This window comes from Odontesthes bonariensis, chromosome 15 (assembly GCF_027942865.1).
Source record: "Odontesthes bonariensis isolate fOdoBon6 chromosome 15, fOdoBon6.hap1, whole genome shotgun sequence".
In the NCBI taxonomy this organism is placed as follows: Eukaryota; Metazoa; Chordata; class Actinopteri; order Atheriniformes; family Atherinopsidae; genus Odontesthes; species Odontesthes bonariensis.
Window position 1 is genome coordinate 16,741,752 of NC_134520.1, and position 20,093 is coordinate 16,761,844.

Genomic DNA, 20,093 nt, shown 5'->3' on the forward strand with positions numbered 1-20,093 from the left:
GAGCATCCCATTGATATGCAACAGGCTGCAGCTTGAACGCAAATTACGTTGACGTATAACAACCTCGCGTATCAGTAGATAAAGGTTCTGAGGATGACTGTCGGCATTCGTTTTCGGCGTGGAAACGAGTACAAAGCTGCACACTATGTTTGAGAAGTCTCCTAAAGCAGGTCAGCTCCTCCTCGCCAGTGTCTCAGGTCCGCCTCCTGTCAGCTCTGCTACTGCTGCAGATGCCCGGCCGATCTCTCACTGGGTGCACGTTTATTCAAGCCTCATTACCCGTCATTCATTGAGACCATGACAGATGACATCGCGGTGTAAAGCTTAATGGTGCCATCTGATGCCACTTTTGGATACGCTTCTCTGGATTACTATAAAAAATTTTTTTTGAGGGGGCAGGATTATAAACTGGCTATGAAATCATCTTGAATGCTAATAAACTGGTGACAGGCTGTGCCTGCTTTGCATACTTGCAGTATTATTATATTTGTTGAGGCTCTGGGAGCTACAGTATGTATAAGTTATGCATTGCCATCATGATGTGCTGCGCGCTTTTCTCACGGGCCTCTGCGGCGCCAAAGTTCTTGGATGCACATCCCAGGTCTCAACCTGAGAGCCCCGTAGAGCAAAATGACGGACTACAAGAGGAGATAGAGGGTCAAGAGAGCATCATCTCAAAGGTACGGGAAGCGCCACTTTACCTCTTTGTGTAGTTTTTTTGTGCGTAAAAGTTCTTACTGATCCAAAACCAAAAAAACAACAACATCCGTCCTCTTCTCTTTGTAGCTGCTGGGTGATTATGACAAAGTGAAAGCCCTCTCGGAAGGCTCTGACTGTCGGTGTAAATGTGTTGTCAGACCCCTGAGCAGGAGCGCCTGCCGGCGGATAGAAGAAGGGAGCGCAACGGCGCAGGATTTCTATACCGTGGAGACTATCACCTCAGGACCAGAGTGCAAGTGCGCCTGCATCGCTCCTCCGTCAGCGGTCAATCCATGTGAAGGCGAATTCAGGCTTAAAAAACTTAGGGAAGCTGGAAAAGAAAATATCAAGGTGAAGTGTCATCCTGTCCATTTCACTCCAGCAGGACCTCCAGTGATCACAAGTTACCATGCTGCTGAGCTTATTGATTTGTGGAGAGGCCTGGATCACGGGAGGCGTGGATATCACATCTGATTATATTCAGTAAAGGGGCTAATAACACCCCATTCTGTAAATCATCAAAAGACTCAATTTGAGCGGGTTGGGGATGGGCTTTTGCTATTTTACGCATGGCATGTCCTGAATGGGTAAACTCTACTCACGGGGTCTTCTTGATCATTGCAGCTGTCCACCATACTTGAGCTGCTGGAGGGCTCCTTCTATGGAATGGATCTGCTGAAGCTGCACTCCATTACCAGTAAGCTTCTGGCACGCGTGGATCACATCGAGAAGGTACAAAAACACTGTGAATTAAAATAGGATGCAACAGCACACAGTCATGGCAACAGGCATGTTTGTGCTGGTGGCGTCTGGATCCAGTGGATTTTACGCAGCTAGTAAGATCAATGCAGAGCGGAAATTAAACTGATGTTTTTAATTGAGTAGTAATCATGTTGAGCTTTGGCCTGTTTTCCAGGTTACATAAAAGCAGATCTTAAAAAAGAAAAAAAGAAAACGTTCTGAAAAGCCTCACTGTGTTTTCAGCTGTGACGGCTGATGACAACTCTTTTCAGTTTAAGGTTGGGTGGAGCTGCTAGGAGTTTTCTGAAGTCGCAAAGCTGTATGTATCATAAATCATAAAGCTGTCCCACCCTAACAGGTGCAGCAAAAGCAACTCGGTGTCACTGCCGAAAGGATCTAAAAAATATTATGTTGGTCCGCTGTGAAAAAAAAAAAGCATGCTGTGAATGGACCAATTGAAGCAACTTGCAAGGACTGATATGGAGGGGAAAAGAGTATTTCTTACCTATAATTACATCAGTATTATAACCCGCTGAGGAGTCAAAACACCAACTACAAAAAGCTCAAATGTGTAATTATTTAGGGTCTTAATCAGTTGGTGAATTAACTGACAATTTTGACTGGGTAAATGAATGTCATTATAATCAGTTTGAATGACTTGTGTTATGCATCAAAACTAATGATATCACGAACAACATGCTGTACCTGGTGATGCTGAGAAAGATGTGATGAACAAACTGCCTGAGAAGTTGCACCTGTACCTTCAGAGGACCAGTTTTACAGGTGCCTCAGCAGGGGAAGCAAAAATGAGCAATGGCAACGGGCAATTCAGTCATATTCATTATTCTTTGTTGGCTTCAGCTGTGACTGTCCTGTTCTGACACGTGAAAGGGATGTTGTTACTTTTCTAGACATTTAGGAAGGCCACCAATGATGAACAAAGATTGGCACTGCATTTTGAAGTGTGTACATGTCAGAGCGGAAAAGCTGCAAATACTGTTTGGTGGCTGAATCCCATTTAGGTGCACTGGTTTCAGGGTCCTCTAAAACAGTTAATATCATAAAGTCACATGTCTGCAGTGAATGTCCCATTAATGACTCTAATTAACAGGGGATGCACGTGCATTTTTTCTCTGACTGCAACTTTTGACATTTATGGCCAATCTCCCTCAGAACCTGCAACACATTTCTGTTCAGATTTTAATTTGTCCCCAACTTCGTTCAGGCGGTGTCTCTGAACCACACTGCGGATGATGTGAAGCCGCAGGAGAGTCCTCCAGTCCAGCTAGAAGGGACGGAGAGCCCGCCTACTCCTCTTCCTCATCAGCATCAGGACGAGAGAACACTCAATGAGTTTGGAAGGGCAGCGGCATATCAAAACCCAGAGGTAAGAGCGACAGATTACCACTGATATCACAGGGTTAACAGATTATGATGATGACTAAATAAACTACTGGAAGATGAAGTAAATATTTGCCTGCAGTCAGAGCCATGAGACACCATCCAGGTATGACAAAATCATTGATTTACTTGTTACTTATTGATGCGATGTGTGAATACTTTTAATGCTAAGTTACAACGAGCACAAGTGTACACTGGTTATTTATGATTCTATTTTTACAAAAAGATGGTTAATACCTTAAAAAAGTAATCCCTAGAAGTCAATTAATAGCTCTAGTACAGCTAGTTAAGTATTTTGAGTTTGAAACTTTGACAAATGGGGTTTTTCACATCTTTTATTGTACATTTTTTGTGGTAATTTATTTTTATTTGTCTTGTAAAAATACTATACCCATATGTTTTCCTTGACATTCAAGAAAGGAGCCATCATTTCTTGTGTAGACCGCGCCTGATTGTGAGACCGATCGACTCACGATAGTAAGGGACAAATACAGAAGAAGTGTTTGGATTCACGTGTTGCTGCTCACACCTCAAGCAATGTTCATGTTTTTTTTCCAGCAAATTCCTTAATGAAATCATTGTCAAGCAAAAAAGAGTGCGTACGAGAGCCTTTGAGATGCTCAAACATTTGGCAGGATCAGGGAACAATAGCAGACCTTAGACCAGCCACAGCCCCGCTGGGCTCTGATCCCTGACATTTTCAAGACAAACTTGAGAGGTGTTCCAGCAGCGCTGCGTGGACCTGGACTCCACATGCAACTGATTCACCAGATTAAAATGTTTCTCTGGGGAACTTGTGAGAATGATCCAAAAAAAGCTTACGCATAAAAATTGAAATGAAAATGAAACAAGATGTTCTGAGTAAGTTTGGCTGAAAAGTTTTCGCTTTATCAAATGATCATTCAGTTTTGTTGGAACTTGTTCAGTTTTGGTTATAATTCCATCTCCAGTGAGAAATAAAATCATCTCCAGTGGAGATAAGAATGACAGGGCGGGCCTCTGGGTTCATAATGACTCATCAAATCCATAACTCTGTATTTTTCTTTGAAGCAACGGTCATCACTCATACCATGAAAACGATGCTGCCGTATTGGTCAGTATTGCCACATATTGGCACAATGTTTAACCAAACAGTTGTTTAGGTCTCACCTTATTGCAAAGTAATGGATTTTCCTGATGGGAGTCATGTGTGTCTGTCTGTTTCTAACAGGAGAAGTATGAGGGGAGGTTTATTGTGGAAAATCCACCCTCCCCCCAGACAGATGGCTCCGGTCAGGTCATTGAGGTCAGACCTCAGGTGACTCCGAAAAACACGGCTAACAAGGAGGCTTCTCAGGTGTCGAAGGCCGGCACAAATGGAATGATCATCAGAGGGATGACTTTTTACAAATCTGAGCCAGATCCCATGGTGGCAGATGATGGAGAGCCTGGAGAGAACTGTAAGTTTAAACAAGCAGTTACCTTTCTGGGAGTAGCTTTAAAGCATCTGTGCGAATACCTACAAAATGTGTTTATCTTTAATGGATAATCACATAACTTGATGTCCAGGGATGGCCGAACAGTAAGGGAAAGTTATGGAGGATTAGCTGCTCATTAGGCCCATCAATGAACAGTGACAGATGGGTGTGATGCTGTGGCTTCTATTATTTATGTGCACAATAAGTTCAGAGTGAATAACAATTCAGGCTAGCAGTTTTGATGGTATTACATAAGTAAAAAAAAAAAATAATAAAGCAAACCTTTAATCTCCTCATGCCATGTTTCCCAACGCTCCTCTTTCCTATTTTTAGTTTTTGAGTATCATGGATTCAGCGGTGATGGTCCGGTCAACCTTTTCATTGAAGAGAATCTCCTTCTGCACAGAGCGCCTCGGCCCAGGACGAAAGCAGGACCGAGATCATTCCGACCAAGAACAGCAGGTTTGATGCATAATTCAAGGAAGGCCGGCCAATCAGAAAAAACAGAAGAAACGGAGTCCATCTCAGAAACCCACAGTGAATATATCAATGACAATGAAACCACGTCAGTGAATGTGTCTACAGATTCAACAACGGACAATTCCTTGACAAAAAGCATCACATTTGGACCAACCAGCGCGGTACGCAACCTGAAGACGACAAACACGACACCTCAGACTACTCAAGGAGTTCCTCCTGGAATTACTATGCGGCCGACTCCAGCGAGTGCTTCTTCAAGCGTCACTCCCGAGGAAAAAGCCCAGACAACAACGAACACGACACGATTGTCTGACAGTAAAGCCACAAAGGAAACGCCACCGGCATTGACAACAAGAAATGCACTCATCACTGAGATGGAAACCTCCACCCTTGAGCTGAGAGACCGAACACAAACCACACCTGGCAGTGCAGCAGCTTATCCAGGCACTCTGACACAACACTCCACTGCTGCAGCTTCAGCTACCAGCTCCCCATCTGCAGCTTCAGCGACCGCAACCAACAGCCCTTCGACTTCAGCCCCTGAACCCGCCACACCTGCTGCATCCACACAGGCCGATGCCACGACACGACAGAAAGAAACCGATTCCACCTATTTTTCAAGTTCGACTTTGTCTCGAGACACTGCTCTGCCCATCGCTACAACTGAAACTCCCTCCTCCTCAACCACCACCGCCGCCGCCGCCGCCGCCAGACGGGCAACTCAGGTCAAACGAAAATACAAAATCAGCTGGGAGGAGGAAGAGAGCGAAGAACACCTGGCTGCTGGCGAACCACCGCAAAGGCAAGAGGAATCAACACCAAAGAAACCTGGTAAATAATAACTCATTTTGTACTCACGGCCACATGCAGCCACCACAGGTGTATCTGAAAAAAACTTCTTAAGAGTTTACCCTCAAATAGAGTGCCAAAAAAAGTATTCAACTAATTCTCCTGTTGCCATATGCGAGGAGCTGAAGTTTTTCATCAAGAGAAAAACAATGGGATATGTTTCTATTCATTCCTAAAGGTTTAACATCAGCACTCCGTCCCCTGTGGCAATCTCACTCTTTATGTGATTCAAGCTGGTTAAAACCGAAGCCTCTAATTATTTTCAGACTCCTTGGCGTAGGTCTGGAGGACGAATAAACTGCCTCTAATCCTCACTCATACCTCTCTGGGTGTTTCTCACAGGGGAGTGCAAGGACACTTTGGCAACCATCTCCGATCCAGTCACTCACAACACCTACGGCAAGACTGAGGGAGCGTGGATGAAGGACCCGAAGGCTGCCGATGACAGAATTTATGTCACAAACTTCTATTATGGAAACAACCTCTTAGAGTTCAGCAACTTGGAGGTTTTCAAACAAGGTAAGAGCAAAGGGTTTTTTTTTGCAACAGACTCGACTTTGTTTCTTTTGATACAACCTCATCCTGTCCAATTTTGATCTTTTCAAGGCCGTTTTACCAACTCCTACAAGCTCCCTTACAACTGGATTGGCACGGGTCACGTTGTCTACGGTGGGGCCTTCTACTACAACCGAGCCTTCTCCCGAGACATCATCAAGTTTGACCTACGACAGCGCTACGTGGCCGCCTGGACGATGCTCCATGACGCCCTGTTTGAGGAGTCATCGTCTCCATGGGAGTGGCGCAGCCACTCGGACATCGACTTTGCCGTGGACGAGAGCGGCCTGTGGATCATCTACCCAGCGCTGGATGATGAGGGCTTCTTACAGGAGGTGGTTGTTCTGAGTCGTCTGAACCCCTCAGACCTCAGCATGCAGAGGGAGACCACTTGGAGAACTGGGCTGAGAAGAAACAGTTTTGGGAATTGCTTCGTTGTATGTGGCGTCCTTTATGCCGTTGACAGCTATAACCGAAAGGACGCCAACCTAGAATATGCCTTCGACACACACACAAACACTCAAATGATTCCCAGAATGCCCTTCATCAATAACTACACCTACACCACTCAGATCGACTACAATCCAAAAGAGGGTGTTTTGTACGCATGGGACAATGGACACCAAGTCACATATAACATCAAGTTTGCCTATGTAGACCCTTAGTGTGAGCTTGACATTCCCTTTGATTTTAATCATTTGAATGGATTGTAGATCAGTCCACAAGGCCCTCAGTATGGAGACAGCTGGGGCCAAATGTACATATATACCTAAGTATAGTGTTTAAATTGTTCCTATTAAGGATTTTTTTCTTTTTTTTTAAATCTATACCTAAAATGAGTAGACAACGAGCCTGATACCACAGTCAACACATCAAGTTTTACTTCATATGCTGAAAGTATCTGAGCAGGTCAGTGGCTTGTGTCAAATAAAACACAACATTCTGGAAAGCGTTTTGTGTGTCCCAAATTCTTGAGGACAAATCTTTGTTTTCTACAAAGAAATCAATATTCTATTTTTCTCTGATCGCAACGTTTGCCAAACGGGTCCTTCGTCTCGTTAAAGCGCTTATTCCCACCATATCAGACTGTTTTTGAGGAGACTGCAATAAATCTCAGAAGCACTAAAGGAGGATCTTGTCTTTGTTTGGATAAACACAGGATTTAAATGCGGCTTTAATTGGGAGCGGCGTCGGATTAACTGTGAGGAAGGAAGGCACTATGTGGCAGGAAGTGATGAGAGTGACAATGAATGTTCAAAACTGTAATTTAGAGCACAGTCCTCTGGATGTAAATTCAGTCATTGAACCTAAACAAAAATTAAAGTGATCCTGTAATCAGATTTCTGCAAACAGATTACCCGGTACACACACACACACACACAGGTATACTTAGAGAAAAGCCAGTGTTTATTTGGTTTAAGCACATAATGGAACATAAAAAACAAACCCCCACAAATGGTCAATTATGCATTTTCTGTAGGCGTATCCAACCTTTTGACAAGTAATGCAATTTTCTTTTACTTTAAAGGAAAACTACACACAAAGAAGGCATCTGAGCTAAGAATTAAAACATCTATACAAACCTGCAGCTAAAACAAAATGCACTTTAAAAACTATACGCCGTTTTATCACCATACAGAAAACTGGCCAGGAACTACACCTGATCGCACTGGTTTTTTTTTAACCACAAATTAGATTAAAGTCATAAATCATGACTCGACACAGAAATTCCAGCAGGTGGTTTAGATGTCGATACAGGCAACAAATAAAAGCACAATTTAGCCTGCGGACGGATAACAATGTTTTCCACTAGTGGTTGTATCAGTTGACCAGCATCGGTTCAAAAGTTTGCTTCAAATGATGGAAGATGAAGACATGATTCTCCAGGATAAAGTCTCAAGATGTCAAACCAGTAAACTGAAACCCTAAAATCTCCATCTACTAACATCGATAACGCACTTCCTCTCTGTTCGTGCTTCAGAATTTTACCTTCAGTGCCTCTGGATTCGACTGGAATGGAAAAAAAAAAATAAATAAATCATCAAATCTTAACAGAACACACACAAATTCCATCAAACCACAGAAATGACCCAGTACATAATAATAAAAAATAAATATGCACAGTATCAAAATCTGATCGCGAATATATATGTGAGATACAGTGCAAAGACCCCAACATCATTTAGAGAAATCCTTCATACAGAACACGTGAAATCTTTACATTAATAGAAACCAGGCAACAGCACAGTGGTTAGCTTGCCGCTTTTTTACAGATCCCCTGACTTCCTGAGTTTATCGAATGCTTTGTTTGCCTTAAGTAATTCATAACAAAAAGGTATTTTTTTTCACAAATAAATCACCTCGTTTAGACGGAAAGAGAAAATTATAGCACTCCATTTTGCAGCGAGGATATAAACAGAGACGGCTGTGCTTCCAAACACTGAAGTAAATGTGTTTTTCAGTCTTTAATTCATTTTGTTGAGTGGGAAAAAAAAACAAAAAAAAAACCTCCTATTAGGAGTTGAAGTATTTGTGCTCTGATGGGGTGACTCAGGGTTCAATGCTCCGCCCCCTGCTGCTAAACAATTACACTTATGCGGAGCGTCTGGGGTTACAGGGAGAAGTCAGTGTTGCCACACGAGGAGCCGGCCTTTGCTCGGACCTTATTACAGACTACCTCCGGATATCGGCCCCGGTAAAGAATGTGGCTCGCCGCATCTGACAGGCTGAGCCTCTTTTTGCACTGTTATGACTTCTGAGTTCTGGTGAGCACGTTCATTCAAATCACACACATATAAAGTTAGTGGGAACACTCGATTTTCAATATTCTTCATCAATCTATCAAAAATAAGTGCGACCTTCTCTTGTTTTTTTTTGCCTTTTATGGGTTTTGTTGAGGAGGTCCAAAAGGTGGCCGGGTGCCGGCGGTGGTCTTACGAAGACCCCATCAGCACACCGACGGGAGGCGCAGCCTTGTTCTCAGTTGGGGAGCGCTGGTAGAATGTGTCTGTGTGGTTGACCCGCAGCAATGGTGGGATGCTGGAGGACCGGATGTGGAGGATCCTGGTGTTTGAAACTTCACAGTCGATCTGCATCATCACCTCGAACTCTTTGTCCCCTATAACGCTGTCTGTAGTGGCAAGAAGGCAAGAGGAAGGTCGTTAGCTCTTGATCCAGGAATCAATGCCTGACCAAATGTTACGGAGTGGATTAACAAACTCAAGACAAAAACTATGCTTGCCAAGCTGCATTCATTTTTCATCACAATTGCTGGAAAGTTATTTTGTCTTGCTTGTGTTAGTGCGGCACGATAAGAGGCTTTTCACTTTGGGAGGGTTTGGAGTAAAGTTTGAGACCGTGTGGAAAGATGTTGTGAGGCTGGGTAACAGATGAGGTCCAGAGGTGAGTCACAATCTGGATTTCTCCATCATGGAGATAAACAAAACAGCTCTAAACAAGAACAGGACATGCAAATTTAAGAAGGGAAAATTAGAAAGGTCTGACAAGAGTGTGGAAGGGAGAAAAGGAGGTATGTGGCGCTCGGAGAAGTTGGCAGGGCTGAAAGACTGACAGTAATCGATGCTTGTGAGTCAGGCTATTGTGTTTGAATAAACCCAGCGGCCGCAGATAGTGTACAGGTTGTCAAAGCTGAATGCTGTATGTTCTCTCAGAGTCACTGTAAGCTACAAACGAGCAATTACTTTGGCTTTCTCTTGAGAAATTCGGCCTGGATTTAATCTTGGTGGTTCATGGTTTGTGGTCTCCCACAGCCAAACTTTACTCAGCCTTGGGAAAGAACATTCTTTTAAGTGGACACTCTCGTAAAATGTTTTGCTAGAATCAGGTAGTAACACCATGTTGAGTGATCCTGTGTGTGTTTACAATAACGGACAAATGAACAACTTGAGGCTTCCATTGTTGGGTCTGCGGAGATGACATTCCTCATCTGGAGCACACCTCACTCAGTTTCAGCGCACTCTTATATGAGCCGGAAATGGAGCTGTAGAAGTCTTTAAAATGCCTGGGCAATGCAAGCTGCATAAAAGCTGTAGTTTTTTTTTCTTTTTTTTCCCACCTAAGACACCTGTGCAAGACATCAGGCTTCTTCTGCTTCAATGTGTGATTTGAAGGGACATATAGGAGCAGGAAGAGCTCATCAGTTTGTACAAAGACCATATGACAGCTGGCAGATTTCATGGATGGTTGTATCATTAGATGGTTAGCCTTTATAATACTGAGTATAACTTCATCCATCAGCTAAGCTTCCACTTTTGCACCTACAATGAAACTGCAACATTTCAGTTGGCGTAAGTGTTTCAACAGACAACTCTGGAAGTCACTGCGCGTGCATTTAACTTTTTGTCACACTCCGTCTATCAGAAAACTTTTTTTTCTGAAGTTGAGCTGGGAAAGTTGTCATCATACAGCTGGATGAGATCACAATAGCCATTTCTCCTCCAGTTCAAAAGGCACAAAAGGGCTTCTATGAGACTGTACTCACACATGAAATCACACACTCTTTGCCTCATAAATAAAAAAAAAAAAAAAGTGGCATTGAGAAGAAAAAAACAAATAAAAAAACTTTAGCATTACTTGGACTTGTATGACCATTAGTTTAAAGGTGGCATAATGTCTCATGTAATTAGAACTGCAAACTCATAATTGATAGCCAAGACTTTCATCCATCTTTCACTACATTGCCAAACTGATATCCAACTCCCCGAGGAAGCCCGAACGCATGCAGCCACAATGTCCACCTTCGAATAGTAACTCTCTGAAGAGGCTGCCAACTCTGCATGGCCTTATTTCCCCCTTTTTACTGGTGCCACCTGGAAATATTCCAGTATGTTTCAGCGACACAGTGAGCTGGTGTGCGCTGATAAGGGCCTAATGTCTGGCAACAACACATTAGAGGAAACCTGAGAGAGCACTTCAGTGGGATGTTGGCTGCCAGTTTGGAACAAACTCTGAGTAAACTTTCATGAAGGAAGCTTCTTCTTCTTTTTTTTTTTCTACCCCCATTTACATTAGGAAGGAAGGAAGGAGGCAAGTCATCAGCAAGTCTAATGACTTCGAAAAAGGAGGTGGACCAACTAACAAACTCATTCCCCCAGCTTGTCCGTTGAATGATTTACCAAAGCAGCACCAAATTACACCACATCCCAACATACGGTCGTGTCCATGTGCCTTTTTGTCCACGGGGACAAACCAGAAGCATCATCCAAGATTTTTTAAAGTTTTCACTAAAAAACATTCTGCCAATATTTGGTTTGAATTCATAAAACTACAAGACTTTTCTACATCCTATAAGCCGACAGTGACCAACGAAGCCCATTTTAACCATAAAAGAAGAAAAAAGTTATTTGGATCATTGTTGTGTCTTAATTGACAGAGATGGGGTGGAGCGAGTGATTTGCCCAGTTGAAGCGTGACCAGCTGCTCAGGGTATAAGCTCTCGTGATGAAGAACTACTTGGATATCCGGTTACCTAGAACCATCAGAAAAATGATGAGAAATCTAAAAATATGCAAAAGAAAAATGTACCTTTTGGGTACCATTCAAGTGAAAACATTACACACAATTCTATATCCAAGTTGTTGAGATTAATTGTATTTTGAAAGAATGGCGTAGGTTAAACATTTGGGCTGGCTAGGGTGTACTCAACGTCAGATTACAGGTGGGGAGGTTCTGTTTAGATTAGAGGGGGAGGAAAGTCTGAACCCCAGATCTGTCAGTGTTCTGGAGCTGCACCTTGAACCCCCAGTGAAAGCTGCCTGTTAGATACAATGTACAAACCCGGGGAAGTAAAAATAGACTGTAGTGCGTTGTTCCCCCAGTTGATCCACCTGTAAATGATGTCACCCCCAAAACATTCCTCTCCTCCATTCACATCCAAACATGTCGCTTTGACTTGATTGAGCCACTTTCAAACTCAGGCCATTAAGTAAACACACCCTTCAGTCCTTATAAGGAGCCAGTGCTTAGCCAGAGGAATTTTCTGAGCGACTCGAAGAGGCAATTTTAACAGGACCTCTGAACCGTGGACATGAGGTAAGACAGACATAGACGAGGGGCTTACATCAAGGTCCATCTCCGATGTTCAGTTATTGAACAAGACGGACCAGATGATCACCGCAGATTAGCCGAGTCTATCCACCCTCTCCAGATGAAAACCATTTAGTGACTGTAGAGGGAAGGCATTCCCAAAGAAGAGCAGCAATAGGGAGCTGGAAAGAATTATCTTCCACTGAGGGGCAATCACGCTTCCTTAAGAATACAGTGCCTCTACTTTTCTAAGGACGTCGACCAGTTGAATATGTACGTTTGCAATTAAATCACTTCAAAGTTTCAAACAAAGACAGCATAAATCTGAAATGCTACTTGAAGGCTGTCATCTGTGCGACACATGGGGCTTTATGCGTAAAAGGAGGGTGCAGTGTGCATGTGTCGTGCTGCAGAGGAATCACAGTCGGCTTCTGCTTCGTCAGCCTCTGCTGGCTTGTTTTTTAAATTTTTTTTTTACAACAATCCTCACTGTCACCTCAAAGAGGAACTACCAGAAGGAGTAGTTGTGTGTTATATTCCAACAAACAGGGCAGCTTACTCGATGCAATCACACCAACATCTGAGATAGGCTGAAAAGAACACAGAGCTTCGAAGTTGTAACTTCCTGCAGGAATCCACGACAGATCATGCAAGTTGGAATTGTCTTTCTGGAGCAGAAGCTCTCCCCGACCTGATATTTCTCCATGAATGCCACCTTTGTTTAGCCATTTCAACAATTAGACGAAAGCAAAGTCTTGGTTTCAGTGTTTACTGCCATTTCAATGGGCCATCTGAGCAGCATGGACCCTAACATTCCTCCCTGACAAGACGAACCAAGAACAATGTTTATCTTCATCAGTCTTTATCCAACATCCCTCTCCCAGAAAAAGGAGAAGAAAAAAAATCTCAACGCTCGAGTCTTCTCTGCTGACTAAACGGCTCATATTGCATGACTCTGTCCTCACAGGGTCAGATAAAACACTAATCTAAACTGTTGTTTGGGCTTTGCCAAAGACAGGCAGGGAGATAACAGAAGAACAAGATTATTCCTGATATTATTGCCAGTTAAACTGCCAATACTAACAGGCTGTCTTCATACCATCTCACATACCCCATTATTACAATCTCTCTGAGCAAGTTGCTTTGTGAAAAACAGGCAACATTAAGTAAATTAAGTCCGAGTACTTTATTACAGAGACCCTCTTTCCACAGACAATTTCCGATGACCCGACTTTCACACGATGTAAGCCATGGAGGAAAAGGTGGATGAGCTCCTGAAAATGAAGAACAAGCTTTTTTTCTTCGACGATTAGCAAAATACCAATTTTGCAATAAAAGCACAAGAGAAAGTCCAGCGAGTGTACAAAGGGACTGTTAAGATGTCTCCGGTGCGTTTGTTTTTGAGGGCAGACGTGCAAGTAAACGGGTGACTGCCTCTCAAATGGACTGGTAAAAAAAAACAAAAAAACACATAGCCCAAAACGGAACCAAGCGCACTCTGATTGCCACCCACTAAGGAAAGCTGTGGACGGTGAGCGAATATGAAGTCAGGTGAGCAGGATCAATGCTCAAAATCTGAAGTAGGCGCAGGAGTCACAAGGGCTACCTTTTACTTTCACGAACAATACTTAATGAGGCCTTCTTAGCTTGTCTGTTTCCATTGGGATGTTTGATGCACAGGACTCACAATGTCACATATTAATACAGTACAGCAGATAACTTCAACAGCCTGGATGAGATTGGCTTTGCTACATTTTGGAAACTCAGAAGCTAAAGGACAAAATCCGAGTTTAACTGTTAGTATTTTTGTTTTCAAACCTACCTCAAAGAGAGGACAGGATCAGTGCCACCTAAATAGGTTTAAAAAGGCAAAATGTTTTCCATTTTAGGCCCAGAAGGTTTTTTTTTTCTCCCCTCCTACAAATGTCTTGGACCACCAGTAATGCATTCTTGTGGGGAGACGTGTTTCTGGATCTCCATCCAGCTCGCCTTTCATCTGTCGCACTGCGTTGAGTGACCTAACTCCCCAACTGTTATGTCTGTGCTGCAGCACTTACCATTTATGTTCATGGCGGGCAACACCAACGACATCTTGGGTCGACTTCCTTTGTTGTGGTTGGTGGCAGGAAGTAGAAGATGATCCTGAGAACAAAGAATACATAATCATCGGGGGAAAATACAGTTGACTTGGAGCCAAACGACAGTACATGTTTCTCAGTTTATAACGTGCATCACCAACTTTGAGCACATCAGCAATGCTTGCAGCCATTTTGGGAAGTCTACAGGCGGAAAATGCCCCTCAAACTTGTGTCGGTTCTGATATAATTGGAATTTCTTAACTGCGTGAAGGAAAAGGACCACACACAGACTTTGAGATTTTCATATATGTCATTTATCAGAAAGCTGAGCCAAAGCCAAACAGTTCAGATCCCATCTGTTACACGTGAACGAAGGCCCCAATAGAAAGCAACAGTTGAACACAAAATTTTCAAGTGTAGCATTTTTTTATTTTTCATACCACTCACTGCAACCTTTTAAAAAACCGATTAATAAACTCAACGTGCCCCATCTTGGAGCAATTATTGTTCTCATTACAGGCCGAGATCAAAATGACATTTAAGTCCCTATGAAAACAAATTTGATATTGAAGTGCTTGAACCATACGTCACCTCCGTGACACTATCTGCTTGAAAAAATAGTTTTGGAGGTACTCATTGAGGCATTTTGAGTTTTACTGGAAAACTGTGATAGAATGTTGGCAACACAAGCAGAGCTGTTGCAGAGTGGCGGGGAGCCCTTCGGGTCAGTGGAGACTGATGTGAGTCGTGGTCCAACATGAGCCCGAATGGATGAGTTTATAACACCTGGGTGATAAGCTGGAAATGTAACGCAGGCTGTCAACAAAGCAGTCATTTAATATGTAATATAAATACCGAGCTTGTTGTTTACTTCAATAATAAGTATGTTTCTGTAATTAACTGTTCTGTGAGTAACTTACGATGGTGCTGCAATTTCAGAGTGAATACATTTTTTTTTAAAAAGAGTTCCTTTTATTGCCTATTGACTTTTATCTAAACACTACTTAAACTGACTAATCGGTGTAAATCCATTCTTAACGTTGTCGCTTTTCTGACAGAAGTGTTAGGTGTCATGCACTCACAGCATTGTAAGGCCAAAAGGATGAGCAATTAGTCACCAAAGACAGGATTAAATGCAAAACAGGGGAGGTTGTCCTTGACCAGAGGACGGAAAGAGGCCGGAAAGCACCGGCCACGCCGGAGCTCATCGTCAGGGGACCGGCCAGCTTGTCAAAATTACACACAAGCTGCAGCTGCCATGACAAAAGTTGAAATTTCCTTGAACCTTATTGGACAGGATCTGTGGTGAAAGCCACCAGTGTTTCCACGACCTCACCTCAATGCACGCTTACATCAGGTCACAGATGCTAAAACAACACGAAAAGTGCAGCAAAACCACAAAATGATGGCAGAACAAGAACAGCAGATTTTTTTTTATTTTTCTTCTTCTTGAAAGTTTTGATTTCCATTCCCTCACTCTGTTCCACCCCGAAACAGAAATACAGGCGGGAAAATTTTAGACCTACGGTGACTTTAGCCTAAATATGCCCGTTAGTCTAACCCGGCCTTAATCCAACATGCTGGAGTGAGTGACAACGACTGCTGGAGAGGGTGAGAACGGGCCACGATTAACTCTGCTAAATATTTTTGCCCCTGGAGGGATAAAAGTGATAATCAGTGGTGATTGGCTTAATCTAAACAAATTCCAAATTTGATCCAGAGCTTTGGCAGTTCTGTGATAACATCATAGGAACTGGAACCAAAAACAGAGGCGCGCGCACACACATTCAGACACACACACACGACTGAAACCCAGGAAACAAAATAAATTGAGAGAGCTAATAAAGTGTTTCTGTGAGGACTTAGGTTAACTCAGAGTGGTACAGTGCTTTTTTTAACATTTCCCAATGATCCAGGACTTTTTTTTTTACCCCAGAGTACATTTAATGCAGCTGTTTCAGCACCTTAAGTTCAAAATGTCTGATGTGTCTTCTTCTTTAAAGGCGCTGGTGTCGTAACTATGCTTGAGCCATCAAATCATTTTGGCAGATGCCGTTGCCCTGGTTACTGGGAAAATAGAAGATGGTGGCGGCATGTGTATCCCCAGTTAAACTCTAGCTCAGATAAGAATGATAAAAATGAACACTGGACACCGTCTGCTGCCAGTAAGCGTTGTGCGTTAATCATGGAATGAGTAGTAAGCATATTGTGAGCCGTGTAGTCAATGTTGATGTATATGCAGCACTTAATTTGACAAGGTGGTGGCATGAAACATTCCCCAGCACCACACCAAAACTTTCCCGAAGCCAAAGAACAACAACAAAAAAAAACATCTGCATGGTTACTTGCCCTCAGGATTTTCTTTTCCCACATAAGCCAGTGCGTTCTCAGTACACCAATCTATCAAAACCAAAGTAAGTCCTATCCATGAATCCATCAATGAGCAGCAGACATGTTAAGATAAAACTTGTCTTGTTTACATGAAATGGAAAAGGTGATGATTATTGACTTTCACAAAGCAGAACAACATGTTGAATCTCTCAAAACAAACAGATGTCACTGCTTGGATCATTGATTAAATAAAAAACAAAAACTTGAGCTTTTTGATGGTTGGTCAAAGAAAACAGAGATTATAGTGATACAGCTTTAAAATTTTCGGTGTCGTGATGTACACCATAACGGTTCAGTTAATGCAGAAAATAAAGAATCAATTTTCAAAGTCATCAGCTTTCCTAAATTTTCAAACCTCTAAAATAATAAGAAAGCTTTGATCAACAACTTGGCAACGATCGAACTTAACTATTTACTAATCAATGTTGAACATGTCGAGGACACAAAAGGAAAAAAAAACAGAGTTTTGTTGTGTAAAGCTTTCAGGTACAAAGTTCGATGCTTATTTAAGTTTAGAGAAACTCGCACTGCTCAGGCAAACACAAAGCTGCTTGACCAGCGGGGGCCTTGGGTACGCCATGGTTACCATTATCCCTGCTGTCGCCATGGCAACTCTTGCCAACCCTTTGTTACCTGCTTGGTGAAAAAGGTTCAAAAAGGAGGATTGAAGAGCTCAACATTGCTCACAGAACACAAAGGCTCTCTGAGTGATAAGAAATACTGTTCTAGATAAACAAGGTCCAGTTTTTTGTGTTCATTGAGAAATTTAACCATTTTCTTTTCATTGTGTGAGGCAGCAAATGATTTCTCATCTGAACTCTGAGTCAAATTCCAGGCGAATTGAGACTCACCCTTCTGAAAGACACCACGTAGAAAGTGTCGGCACGACGATTGAGCTCATCAAAGAAGTCGCTGTAGATGTGTTGAGGTGCGTAGTATACCTGCAGCTCCCTGCCTGGATTCCTGTTGAGGAGAAATTTGAACAACTCTCACAAAAAACAAAAAACAAAATACACAAATAAGGTGACAGCTCCCCCTTGAGCTGTCACCTTACCGTGGTGGGGGGGGTTTGCGTGCCCCAATGAGTCTGGGAGCTATGTTGTCTGGGGCTTTAAGCCCCTGGTAGGGTCACCCATGGCAAACAGATCCTAGATGAGGGACCAGACAAAGAACAGCTCACAAGACCCCTATGATGAGTGATACTTTTGGACGCCGTGTTCCCTTGCCCGGACGCGGGTCACCGGGGCCTCCCCCTGGAGCCAGGCCCAGGGGTGGGGCCCGCCGGCGAGCGCCTGGTGGCCGGGTCTGTGCCCGTGGGGCTCGGTCGGGCACAGCCCGAAGAAACGACACGGGTCCCCCTTCCTACGGGCTCACCACCCGTGGGAGGGGCCATGGGGGTCGGGTGCAATGTGAGCTGGGCGGCAGCCGAAGGCAGGGACCTTGGCGGTCTGATCCTCGGCTACTGAAGCTGGCTCTTGGGACGTGGAACGTCACCTCTCTGCTGGGGAAGGAGCCTGAGCTGGTGCGCGAGGCTGAGCGGTTCCGGCTAGATATAGTCGGACTCACCTAGACACATGGCTTGGGCTCCGGAACCAGCCTCCTCGAGAGGGGTTGGACTCTCTTCCACTCTGGAGTTGCCCGCGGTGAGAGGCGTAGAGCAGGTGTGGGCATACTTATCGCCCCCCGGCTGTGCGCCTGTACATTGGGGTTCACCCCGGTAGACGAGAGGGTAGCCTCCCTCCGCCTTAGGGTGGGGGGACGGGTCCTGACTGTTGTTTGTGCTTATGCACCAAACGGCAGTTCAGAGTACCCACCCTTTTTGGAGTCCCTGGAGGAGGCACTAGAGAGTGCTCCTCCGGGAGACTCCCTCGTCCTGCTGGGGGACTTCAATGCTCACGTGGGCAATGACAGTGAGACCTGGAGGGGCGTGATTGGGAGGAACGGCCCCCCCGATCTGAATCAGAGTGGTGTTTTGTTGTTGGACTTCTGTGCTCGTCACGGATTTTCCATAACGAACACCATGTTCAGGCATAAGGGTGTCCATATGTGCACTTGGCATCAGGACACCCTAGGCCGCAGCTAGATGATCGACTTTGTAGTCGTATCATCGGACTTGCGGCCGTATGTCCTGGACACTCGGGTGAAGAGAGGGGCGGAGCTGTCAACTGATCACCACCTGGTGGTGAGTTGGCTCCGCTGGTGGGGGAGGAAGCCGGTCAGACCTGGCAGGCCCAAGCGTATTGTGAGGGTCTGCTGGGAACGGCTGGCGGAATCCCCTGTAAGGAGGAGTTTCAACTCCCATCTCCGGCAGAGCTTCAACCATGTCCCGGGGGAGGTGGGGGACATTGAGCCCGAATGGGCCATGTTCCGTGCCTCCATTGTTGAGGCGGCCGACCGGAGCTGTGGCCGCAAGGTGGTCGGTGCCTGTCGTGGCAGCAATCCCCGAACCCGCTGGTGGACCCCAGTGGTGAGGGAGGCCGTCAAGCTGAAGAAGGAGTCCTATCGGGCCTTTTTGGCCAGTGGGACTCTGGAAGCAGCTGATGGGTACCGACAGGCCAAGCGGAACGCAGCCTCGGCGGTTGCTGAGGCAAAAACTCGGGCTTGGGAGGAGTTCGGGGAGGCCATGGAGAACGATTTCCGGACGGCCTCGAGGAGATTCTGGTCCACCATCCGGCGGCTCAGGGGGGGGAAGCGGTGCACCGTCAACACCGTGTATGGTGAGGGCGGGGCTCTGCTGACTTCAACTAGGGATGTCGTGAGTCGGTGGGGGGAATACTTCGAGGGCCTCCTCAATCCTACCGACACGCCTTCCGATGAGGAAGCAGAGTTGGGGAGCTCGGACGTGGGACCTCCCATTTCTGGGGCTGAGGTTGCCGAGGTGGTCAAAAAACTCCTCGGTGGCAAGGCCCGGGGGTGGATGAGGTCCGTCCTGAGTTCCTCAAGGCTCTGGATGTTGTGGGGCTGTCTTGGTTGACACGCCTCTGCAGCATCGCGTGGACATCGGGGGCAGTGCCTCTGGACTGGCAGATCGGGGTGGTGGTCCCCCTCTTTAAAAAGGGGGACCGGAGGGTGTGTTCCAACTATAGGGGGATCACACTCCTCAGCCTCCCTGGTAAGGTCTATTCGGGGGTACTGGAGAGGAGGATCCGCCGGATAGTCGAATCTCGGATTCAGGAGGTGCAGTGTGGTTTTCGTCCTGGCCGTGGAACAGTGGACCAGCTCTATACCCTCCGCAGGATCCTGGAGGGAGCATGGGAGTTCGCCCAACCGGTCTACATGTGTTTTGTGGACTTGGAGAAGGCGTTCGACCGTGTCCCTCGGGGACTCTTGTGGGGGGTGCTCCGGGAGTATGGAGTGCCGGACTCCTTGATATGGGCTGTTCGGTCCCTGTATGACC

The 20,093-nt window shown here is 44.9% G+C and overlaps 2 protein-coding genes across 2 annotated transcripts in view; one reads left to right on the forward strand and one right to left on the reverse strand.

The window, feature by feature from the left end:
* Positions 1 to 138: 138 nt before the first annotated feature.
* olfml2ba (olfactomedin-like 2Ba) lies at positions 139 to 7,135 on the forward strand. The gene is made up of 8 exons (XM_075485243.1): positions 139 to 680; positions 787 to 1,050; positions 1,324 to 1,431; positions 2,666 to 2,827; positions 4,052 to 4,280; positions 4,632 to 5,609; positions 5,970 to 6,146; positions 6,234 to 7,135. Exons 1-8 carry the CDS (start codon positions 513 to 515, stop codon positions 6,845 to 6,847), a joined length of 2,700 nt encoding a protein of 899 aa, XP_075341358.1. The 5' UTR covers positions 139 to 512; the 3' UTR covers positions 6,848 to 7,135.
* A 433-nt stretch (positions 7,136 to 7,568) lies between these two features.
* The window catches only part of atf6 (activating transcription factor 6), a 31,700-nt gene continuing 19,175 nt past the window's right edge, over positions 7,569 to 20,093 (reverse strand). Inside the window, exons 14-16 of the mRNA XM_075485244.1 lie at positions 17,548 to 17,659; positions 14,285 to 14,369; positions 7,569 to 9,312 (exon numbers count right to left, since the gene is read on the reverse strand). Of these exons, the coding sequence (XP_075341359.1) occupies positions 9,116 to 9,312; positions 14,285 to 14,369; positions 17,548 to 17,659 (394 nt within the window). The 3' untranslated portion in view covers positions 7,569 to 9,115. The remainder of the gene's footprint in view (positions 9,313 to 14,284; positions 14,370 to 17,547; positions 17,660 to 20,093) is intronic.

Bases quoted from the DNA above. Each gene is read 5' to 3' on its own strand.
- olfml2ba (XM_075485243.1), top strand. From the start codon at position 513: ATGTATAAGTTATGCATTGCCATCATGATGTGCTGCGCGCTTTTCTCA. The intron at 681-786 runs GTACGGGAAGCG...TTCTCTTTGTAG, and splicing joins AAGAGAGCATCATCTCAAAG to CTGCTGGGTGATTATGACAA. The intron at 1,432-2,665 runs GTACAAAAACAC...AACTTCGTTCAG, and splicing joins GCGTGGATCACATCGAGAAG to GCGGTGTCTCTGAACCACAC.